This window comes from Quercus suber, unplaced genomic scaffold (genome assembly GCF_002906115.3).
Source record: "Quercus suber isolate HL8 unplaced genomic scaffold, Cork oak 2.0 scaffold_394, whole genome shotgun sequence".
Taxonomy (NCBI): Eukaryota; Viridiplantae; Streptophyta; class Magnoliopsida; order Fagales; family Fagaceae; genus Quercus; species Quercus suber.
In genome coordinates this window covers 231856-243273 of record NW_027069846.1, presented here as the reverse complement: position 1 = coordinate 243273, position 11418 = coordinate 231856, and the positions used below count along the sequence as shown (strand labels likewise).

At 35.5% G+C, this 11418-nt stretch overlaps 1 protein-coding gene across 1 annotated transcript; it reads right to left on the bottom strand.

The window, feature by feature from the left end:
* Positions 1–646: 646 nt before the first annotated feature.
* On the bottom strand, positions 647–2553 carry LOC112004821 (UDP-glycosyltransferase 71K1). The gene has a single exon (XM_024037052.2). It carries the CDS (start codon positions 2281–2283, stop codon positions 886–888), a length of 1398 nt encoding a protein of 465 aa, XP_023892820.1. The 5' UTR covers positions 2284–2553; the 3' UTR covers positions 647–885.
* Between the last annotated feature and the right edge of the window lie 8865 nt (positions 2554–11418).

The following is an 11418-nucleotide window of genomic DNA, read 5'->3' as shown; positions in this document are numbered from 1 at the left end:
TACTAAAACTTAGCTAAAGCAAAAACGTTACCTAGAAAATATTTTCCACCGAAATAAATTGATAGTAAGCAAAGGTTAAAAAGTAAAAAGGATGTATGGAGAATTTTTCCTTTTTCTTTTTTTTTTTTCTTTTTTTTTTTTTATATTTTTTATATATGAAATATGTAGAAAATTTTCAGACTATGGACAAAGTTGCATATCATCAAAGCTAGGAAATGTGTACAGCTTTGAAATGTTTTAGTTGGAGATTATTACAAGTAGGAAGGACCTAATGATAGCAATTTTTAAGAAAGGCTTGACCATTATGGTTTTGCCAAGATGCACTAAGAACTGGATTTCTTTGCTCAATGAAAATTCGAAGAAAGATGTAATGGCAGGATTATGTGCTATTAGACAGAAATATCTTTCGAGTTTAGATGAGCTGATTGCATGCTGCTCAAATTTACCATACAAATGAACTGTACTCAACATTATTTCAATTGTATTTACTAATATCTAGTACCTCAAAATTATTGAGTAAGAACTTTTTCTTATCTATATATTGTTTCCTAACTTGACTTTTTCTTCCATTCTTTTCTAGTATCAAAATGCTACAGGTGTAGAAAGTCTAATCAAAATAGTATAAACAAGGGAGCAAATAAGCACATGGTGAAAAAAGCCTGAGCTCCATTTAATCAATACTGTTCTCAGCCACAAAGAGCAATAAAAACAAGCACAATCTAACAAGTTTATTGACATGAATTGAAAACAGGTCAACAGTAATTGGGTGTGGATAAGCTCGTAGGTCTGAAGTCTAAAGAGACCTTCACTCTTTTCTGTTTCTTCAACAAAAATGATGAGAAATCCACCCAGAATACATAGTAATTCGCAGTACATACATATATATCAAGTGCTACCTATCATATCCTCAAGAAGTTGTCCAATAGAGTTGAACGAAGATCCACCATCCATCAAAGCTTTTCTGGCTATCTCTCCCATCTCCTTCACCTTCTTCCTAACCTCACTATCGTCCATCACATGTCTTACAGCTCTCTCTATCTCATCAGCCATCACAAGATCACCACCACTCTTATAATCCAACCTCAGCTCCACAGCTAACCCCATCTCCTTCACCATTCTAAATGCATTAAGCTGTTGCTCAGCATATATAGGCCATGTTACAATAGGCACACCATACCACAAACTCTCCAATATGGAGTTCCATCCACAATGAGAAACAAACCCTCCTATTGCTTTGTGAGCCAAAATCTCCACCTGTGGTGCCCATCCACTACAAATCATCCCCTTCCCTTTGATCTGATCCAAGAAACCTTCTGGCAAGACATCATTGGAAGTGGGTGACCTCAAGCACCACAAGAACCTACGCCCACTACGCTCTAGCCCAAGAGCCATCTCTTTCACTTGGGTTCCACCAAACCTCCCCATGCTTCCAAAGCATAGAAACACCACGGATAAGGGAGGCTGATCATCAAGCCATTTCATGATGTTGTCACGCTCGGCCTCATCCAAAGCAGGATTAGGTGGACCCTTGAGGTCAAGCACTGGCCCAACCGAGTAGACTGGAGGGGTTTGACCATCTGAAAATGAATCAATAGCATATTGCTCCAATTCTTTGAGCGTATTTACTATAATTCCCTTGGTGTCCCTGAACCTTTGAGCAAACTTCATATAAGCTGTGTAGCCACCATCTTTGTCAAGCACAGCTGCAGGCAGAACACCTGTAGGTAATGGGTTGAGTATCCCTGGGATTAACAATTCAGGATCTGACTCACTAAATTCATTGCCAATTTGGTTATGACGAATTGGAAGGTAGAGCATAAAAGCAAGAAATCCTGCGTTAGAAGTGAAGAACAAATAAGATGGGAGATTAAGTTCTCTGCCCACATCAATCATGGACGTGCAAACGAAATCAAGAATTAACCCAACAACAACTCGGGATGAATCTGAGTTAGAGTTGGAGGAGACAATATTTGTTACAGTATCTTTGACATTAGAAATGTTATTTTCTATGTAGACAGATATATAGTTTAAACGTGATTTCAAAAGCTCTGATGGAGGTGGGTTGACTTGAGGGAGATGTATGAGTTGGATTCGAGGTTGTGAAGCAGTGAGTGATTTGGTGTATGCATCTGCAAAGGGATAAAAGGAAAAGTCGAACTTCATGGAAAGAATAGTGATGAAAAGTCGATCATCTCGATCAATTAGGCGCTTTGCAAATTCAAGTGTCGACACCAAGTGACCAATTCCTGGGGCTGGAATGACGATCAGCTCTGCTTTCTTCATATCGGCAATCTGATCTTTCTTTCTTCTTCTACTTTACCAACTCTCACAGCCTCACAGTCACATTATCCCAAATTTGACTTCCACTCTCCCACATTTAACTCCCATAAAAACTTCTTTTACTCACAACTTTTACAATTTCAGCTGCTCTTAATTTCTTTAGAAAAATTTATTGAAAAAAGAAGGGATCTTTAATGTATTTACTCTTCTTAATTGCGCATTCATGACAGAGAATAATTGAAGCTACTCATTCACTCAACCTACATCAACAATATCAAATCCATCAATTGGTTGGAAGTCACGAATCCAAGGGGTTTTAATGTGATTTTTTAAATGTGTTTAATCATTAATGTTGTTTTGAAAGTCATTGTTATTTACTTATTTTAATACTTTGTGTAGATGAATTTCTTGGTTGAGATGTCCACTCGATTGTGTTGGGACTCAACAATTAAGATCTTTATAAAGTTTTAGGTTTGTTGTTCAAAATTATTAAGGGTAAAATATTATTTTGGTCTTTAAATTTTGTCAGAAGTTTGTTTTTTATCCTTAAATTTAAAAAAAGAAAAATCATTTTTTTAATTTCTAAACTTTGTAAAAAAAAAAATCAATAGTTTAGAAACAAAAATAGGAATGAAAAACAAACTTTTGGTAAAATTTAAGAATATAAATAAAATATTTTTAATAGTTTAAAAACAAAAGATGAATTTTTTAATAATTTAGGGATAAAAAATAAATTTTTTAAAATTTAGGAATAAAAACAAAATTTTTGAGTAAAGTTTAGACACTAAAATAATATTTTACCCTTAAAATTATAAACAAAGTCAAAAGTGTGTTATGTTATATCTTGCTTTAGTCATTGATCTCTCACATTTTGTCTTCATTTTTTTTATTTCCCCCCAAAATCATTGCCTCAAATCCAAGGAATTTTTGCTATGTCACTTTTACTGTGTTTAATCATTACATTGTTTTCCAAATCATAAGTCGAATTTTAGTGAGTCTTTTGGCTAAATATTGCTAAAATTAAAACATATTTGCGTTATAGGTACTATTTGAAGTTATTTGTGGAAATGAGGAGAGAGATTGAATTTCAGCAACAATGTTGCTGAAATTCAACAAAAAGTAGGAGAGAGAATGAGAAAAAGGAGAAAAGAGAAAAGCCTAATGTCAGGAACAGTAAATCTTGAATTTCGGCAACAGTGTTGCCGAAATTCATCTGCCCAAATTTCCTACGCTGCGCGGATGTGTGAGAAGTGCAATAATGAGTGGGTGCCCAAAAAAAAAAAGTAATTGTGGCAATGGTATTGCCGAAAATGGTAAGGGAAAAAAAAAGTGAATGCGAAAGAATTAAAGAAAAATATATAAAGTGTTACGTACACAATATTTTTACAATATTTTCACAACAAATCACAGGTAACTGGTTATTATTAATTCAAATTTAAATTTAACATTGAGATTACTATTTTAATCCAACAATAACAATAAATAATAACCTAACACTTAGAATTTGTTATAAAAATATTGTAAAAATTGTGTGCACTTTATTTCTATAAAAACAAAAAAAAAAAAAATTCAATTGTGACAATGGTATTGCCGAAATACCATTGCCACATTTTTGGAAAAAAAAAACTTCCCACAATTTCGGCAATGGTATTGCTGAAATTGTAGTATTTTTTTTTTTTCAAAAATGTGGCAATGGTATTTCGGCAATACCATTGCCACAATTGAATTTTTTTTTTTTTTTTAAAGAAATGAAGTGCACACAATTTTTACAATATTTTTACAACAAATTCTAAATGTCAGGTTATTACTTATTGTTATTGTTGGATTAAAATAGTAATCTCAATGTTAAATTTAAATTTGAATTAATAATAACCAGTTACCTGTGATTTGTTGTGAAAATATTGTAAAAATATTGTATACGTAACACTATATATATTTTTCTTTAATTCTTCCGCATTCACTTTTTTTTTCCCCTACCATTTTTGGCAATACCATTGCCACAATTACCATTTTTTTTGGCACCCACTCATTATTGCACTTCTCACACGTCCGGGCAGCATAGGAAATTTAGGCAGATGAATTTCGGCAACACTGTTGCCGACATTCAAGATTTACTGTTCCTGACATTAGGCTTTTCTCTTTCCTCATTTTTCTTATTCTCTCTCCTCCTTTTTGTTGAATTTCGGCAACACTGTTGCAGAAATTCAATCTCTCTCCTCATTTCCACAAATAACTTCAAACAGTACCTATAACGCAAATATGTTTTAATTTTGGCAATATTTAGCCAAAAGACTTAATTTTAGTTGTATGCATTATGTTGTTATATTTATGCTTATTGCTGTAGATTTGTTGGTTTAGACATGCTTTTTTCTTTTTTATAAGAAACAAACACACACATAAGAGAGAGAGAGAGAAAAAAAAAATCTCTAACACAAAAATACATCACAACTCCACTCAAAAGTCATGGTAACTTTTAAGGGTGAGTAAGACAAGTTATACTATAGACAATATTCTCTTAAGCAATGTGAAATAATTACCTTTTCTTTTTTTCATTTTTCTTTTTTTAGAACCAAACACACACACACATGAGAGAGAAAGAGAGAAATAGGTTCTAACACAAGGGCAAAGAGATGCTAATGCAGGATATTAATACTTATGTAACAAATCCTCATATGGTTATACACAATACACTTATACCCACTTTCATTTCTCACTTCTCATTCTATTTCTACCCCCTATATTTTTTTCAATAATCTAAACTAATTCAATTTATTGGGTCTGTGAGAAATCAACTTCTAATTTAGAGAGTAAGGGCTTGTTTAGGTGTAAAAAAATAATCACTCCTCACTCCTCACTCAAATATTATCACTCATCACTCTATAACTCATTTTTTTATCACTCAAATATCCCCAAATATCTCCAAAGCTGGTTTGGCACCTAAACCAAGTTCTTTTTCAACCCCAAAAACTCAAAAAATTGGAACCCACACAGACATATACTACCAATGCACCAGAACCCCTACCCACGCTCTTTACTCCACTTACCCCAAAACCAAACGAGTTCTTTATTACAACTTTCTCAGGAAAATGGTCATGAAGAATAGAACGAATAGCATAGGCTTCAACTCCAACATTTTATTGCAAAGTATAAGCAAGGATCGTCCTTTACTTATTTTTGTTAATATTATTCCAAAATATTCAAGACCATATTAAGTCTTAAGATTATGTTGTCGACATTTTTCAGATCAACCTACTTGGGTCAAGTTATAATTTAGGCATCTTTGACATAAAGTAAAGGCATTTTATCTTGCATTTTGGCTGAAATAGTTACAACTGAGAAACTGAGCCAATGCCCAGTACCCACATAAAAATTGCAGAGCAACTGAGCAACAACTCTTTACTCCACAAAGACAAAAAGCACTCTTTGCACAAAGCATATTTTTGTCTTCCCCACTCCAAATCTCATATTATTTTACCTTACCCACAACCCAGATTTGCTCTGTTCCCCACTCCAAATCTCTTTCTTTTTTTTCTTTTTTTTTTCTCTTACCCATAGCCCATATTTCTCTCTTTCCCACTCCAAATTTCAGATTTTCTTCCCTCTTACCCACAACCCAAAAACAACAGATACAAACTCTCTTAAACATACAAACATAAACCCATAGATACCCAACCCGAAACCACGTCTATGTCGCCGAGATGACAACCCACATCCCGGAACCACGAGACCTACTGCCGAGACGGAGATGGAGACGGAGCAGAAGGAAGACTTGAGCATCAGCTGGAGTGGCAGACCGGAACTGTGAGAGTAATGGGTTGTGTTAATGGTAGATGGGTATAGAGAGAAGAGAGTTGTTTGGGAAGAGAAGAGGAAGAGGAAAAAAAAAGAGATGGTCTGGTAGAGGTGAGAGCTGTTGGTAGTCATTGGAGCTGGCAAGGAAAAGATAGGATATAGACAACAGGGCCCACCATATGAATATATTTACAAAAATGTCACCATCACTCTGTTTTTACAACTCAAAAACACCAAAAAGTTTTTTTCAATTTTGTTAATTCATCACTAAAAAATTAGAGAATTAAGTGATGGAAACAAAACTTGAAAACATAGCCAAACAGACTTTCTCTCTATGGGTCCCATCATTTTTGAGTAATGAATGATAAAAACATAGTGATGGGTGATGAAAACACCAAAATTCAAACAACCCCTAACTCACTGGCGAACTCTAGCAGCGGATGTGCAATTGATTTATGGAACAAAGGATTGACTGTTTCAAGTTGATGGGCTGCCACAAATCAGCAATGGAAGTGTTATTGGTATGCCCTTTAACTATAGTTTTGGAGGAATCACTTAATTATTGTTAGATTTTCGTTTTTTGATGTAAAATTTTTAAATACAAAGAGCAATTTATATTTATTTTTTTTTCACCAATGAGTTAATGGTGGAGATGTGTTCCAGTCTACCAATACTGATGCCGCAATACTTAAGAAGTTATTTCATCTCAAGTGATGAAGGGAAGACTTCAGCGAAAAAAGAAAAGAGAGAGAGCATTGGAGGAATGACAACTAAAACATATGCTTTGCTGTTTTGTGACAATGCAATAATAGAGAAGTTTTGTTGAGTCTATGACTCTATATCTATTAATAGTATTGGGGTTGTCATCCACCACATCATGGAATGATCTAGCAGCACTACATGTTTTTTTTCTCCTGTAGGGGTATTGTTGAAAGCATGGATTTGGGTTGTAATGCACATGATAAGTCTTCACGTGTGTGGAGATCTTAGGAAGTTAATCATAAAAGTCACAATAGATCTTTTGTTTTTCTTTTTGTACTTACCATTTGGCCTTTACTACCATTTCTACTCATATCTCTTAAGAGTCATGTTAACAAATCCTCTTAGGAAAATTATTAATAAACCATTTTGGAAAAGTTTTGATACAATTTTTATGATAAATATAAAAAATTGTCAAAAAAATTAATATTTTTTCTTTTTTCATAAAAAAATTCTAAAAATATTTCTTAAACTAATGCACATAGAGCATCCGTTAACTTTTTCTTCAAATTTATAACAAAGTCAAAGTTTAACTTCGTACCAATATAGAGGAACCTCCTCCAGACAACCAATGTGACTATCTATGATACTATCATATATATTATTTAAACAAACACACCATTCATTGAAAATGCTATATAAGTAGAACTATACATGGATGATCATTTCAATTGCTACATAGTGAGTTGGAGAAAAATTATTTTAAATCGGTTTGGAACTAAAGTGTTTACTAAAATAATATCTACATTAGGGAATAGATTGATTAAAGCAAAGTAACTAATACAAAAGACTTAATTAAAAACTAACTCACATGTTCAGAGATTCTTCTATTTTTTTTTAAAATAATAATAATTTTCATTCATCATAATTCAGAGTTGTTACATTTTCCAATAACAAAAATATCTAAGGGTGTGATGAGATATAGCACAAAAACTTTACACCCATAAGCACATAAATCTTATCACACCCTAAGTTTTTCAATAGGACAAAACTTAGGTACAGTACCTTAGATGTTGTTCCACAGATTCCTCTCTTAAGATTCAACCATGTCGCTCTATGTAAATTGAATTCCAAGTGTAAAATGAATGCAAGAGAAAATGAATTCCTGTAAGGAAAATGAAATTCGGGTGTTTGGCTCTACAATGGAAAATAGTCAGGAAAATGATTTTTGATATTTGGTAACATTTTAAAAATGCTATTTTCCCACAAATTTTTCACATTTTCTCAACCATTTTCTTAGTGTAAGGACTCAATTTGAATTGAGTGTTGGGTTTTCCGCCCAACAAGCCCAAACAATACATTTATAGAGAGTGGGCTGACAGGTTTAGGTACTGGCCGTTGATCACCAAGCCCAAACTTGTCTTTAAAAATGGCTAATTATTTTCTTACAAATGAGGGAATGCTCCTCGGCCTGTGGCCGAGGAGGTCTTTTTTCCCCCCCCCCTCCTCTCTTTGCTTTACTAGTTCTTCTTTTATAGTTTTAATCTTCCAATCTTTTGCTTCCATCTGTTGATCGCCTATTCGCCTTTTTCTCTGGTCGTCCATCCCATCAGAAGCTTTATCGATACTCAAGTGGCTCACTCTGATCAACGTTATCCTGCCAAGGGGTTACCTCTCCATTAATGCGGCCAGGGGGGTTAGCTGAGTGCATTAAATGCGAGAGTGACAGACTACCTTGGGATTAGCCACTCCCCGAAATCAATCTTGTCAGGCCGAGGACAAGGTGTCCTCGGCGTGGATTTAAGAGAATAGGCTTTCCCCCTTCTCTTCAGAAATAGCTTGCGCTCCTCGGCATGGGCCTTGGGCCTGCTATATGATGGACTGAGGCTATCAAGCCCACGGACCCCACACTTAGCTTTCAAACAAATTTTATAATAGAAAATTTCAAAATATACACTTTAACATAACTAAAAATCAAAATAGAAACATTTATTTACAACATATACATGATATACTCGGTGAGAGGGGGAAGAAAGAGTGAAAGATTGAGGGAAAGAGAGATAGATCGAGAAAGAGAGAGATCGGAGTGGATGGAGGACGGCGGGGGCCAGATTGGGTGGGTTTGGGGGTGGAGTGGAGTGGGCTGGTGGTCGGTGATAGCCAGATCGGCGACATTAAGTAAGAGGGAGAAGAAGAGTTGAGGAAGAAGAGAGAAAAAAGAGGAAGCTTGGCCAGAACGATCTAGGCAGTGGGGGCAGCACAATCTGAGCTTGGCTGGAGCTTGGCTGGGTGGCAATGGGGGTGGCACAATCTACTCTTTCCTCTCACTCTCTCTCTCTCTCTCTCTCTCTCTCTCTCTCTCTCTCTGGGTGTGTAGGAATGGCAATGGGTCGGGTTCAGGCCGGGTTTTTCCATACCCAGACCCGACCTGCGAGGCAAGACCCTAGCCCGGACCCAGCCTGTTTAGGCTACCGGGTTTTTTTTCCGGGGTTCGGACCCGTCCCAACGGGCCCCGCAGGCCCTGTTTAGGAATTGGGCCCAATTCGTGGCCCAACCAAAAAAAAAAAAAAAATTTTAAGCCCAGATTTTGCCTGCATTAAGTAGCAACACCAATACATTTTCGAATAAACAAAAGCCTTATTGGGGCAAATATTATTTTCTCTTTTGTTCAAATAAACAAGAGCTCATGGGTCTTTCAAAGACAAGGTTGCATCGACTAATACAACACAAACAATTAAAATTTAACCATGCACTCTACTCGCCAACACAATCACATGCTTCGAATTTAATTAGAGAAGAGAACCTAACAACACTGTAGAAACCATACCTAAGTTTTGCACACCATTTCTTATTACCATACCAAAGGCATTGATTCAAACAATTTGTTTTTTGATTAAAAAAAACATAGATCTAAGCAACAATGATCAATGCTATATTAATTGCAAAAATCACAAAACAAAAGAGTAAAATCCATGGTTGTGGCAGAACTCGGCAAAACTGAAATTAAGCGTGCTAATGGGACTGAGCTGTGACTGAGCTGAAATGAGGGAGCGTTGGAGTGAGGCGAGGGAGGCGAGGGACGGACTAAGCTGACTGGTTTATGGGAGGGATAGATTGAGCTGACTGGTTTATGGGAGGCGAGGGAGGCTGAAATGAGGGAGGGAGGCGAGAGATGAAGGGAGGCTGAAATGAGGGAGGGAGGCTGAAGAAAAGAAATGAGGGAGAGGGATTACCAAATTAGGGTTAGATTAGGTATATATATATATATATAGGTTATTTTCATAATTTAGGGTTCCGGGTTTTTTAACGAGCCGGGTTTTGAGCCGGGTCTCAGGTTTTTTGGATAAAACCCAAACCCGACCCGGACTCGCTTTGGGTTTTTTTTTTTTTTTTAAACCCATACCCGACCTTATTCCTAATCAGACCGGGTAAAACCCGGCCCATTAGGGTCGGGCCGGGCTGAGTACCTGCAGGTCGGGCAAAAATTGTCATCCCTATGGGTGTGTAGTCCGAAAATACATTGAAAGTAAAATAAGAGCATAAACAATTTTACAGCCAAAGGAGGGTCTTTTTACAGTCAAAGTGTAAAGCAATTTCTATTTGACCGTATTTACCATTGGAGCCAAACACACACAAGGGTGTAAAACATTTTCCTAAACTAGTTTTCACCTGAAACAAACGCAGCCTAAATGTAGAAAAAGCATGAAAATAATGGCATGTTCATACAAGAAATTAATGTGAACAAAGAATTTCTAGTCTAGACATGTTCATTTAAGCATTTAAAGGAAAACAAAGATTGTCATGTTATTTATCATCAACATAATTGCAAAGAAAATATATATATATATATATATATATTTAGGCATACCAATCATCCAAGCAATTATGAGAAGAACAAAGAAAATCACCCAGACATGTTCATCTAAGCATTATAGAGAAAATCATAATATTATTTAAACATGTTTATCTAAGCATTTTAGAAAAGAGAGTAAAACAACTACCTAGACATGTCCATCTAAGCGTTTAAGTGAAAATTGTGCATTAGCCTAGAAGTGTTCATCTAAGCTTGTAAAAGAAACATCAATGAGATATCTAGACATGTTTATCTAAGTTAAGGGTCATCAAATAGCCCACAGCCCATAGCCTGACCTAGAAACCCAACGGCCCACCGGGCTAATGGGCAGCCTGACTTGTTGTTATTAAGGTCCATGGATAGCCCACTAGCCCAGTGGGTCAGGCCGTGGGCCAGTTTTTATGCCCATAGGTACCCAGTGGGCTAGCCCAATAGCCCAACCCATTGCCCAGCCTGTTGGCCCAACCTAATAACTCATAATTCATAACAAAAATATATAGGAAGTGTATGAAGGATTGATCTTGAGATATTATAGAGAAATTTCTTAAGAGAACTCCCTCAACCACTAAGACACTCAAAGTAATTGTGTTAAACTTAGTTTACTAAATATATATATTTCAAGTAGTCTAGCAAATTTGAATTAACCATTTGACATTTTTTTTAATTAAAGATAAAAATAAAAAAACTATTTAAAGCCTTAATAAAAAAAATTTAAATAGGATTCCATCAGTAAAACAAAAAATTAAATAGATTTTACTGTAAAAAAATTTGTATTTAAGTATTAAATTGATTAA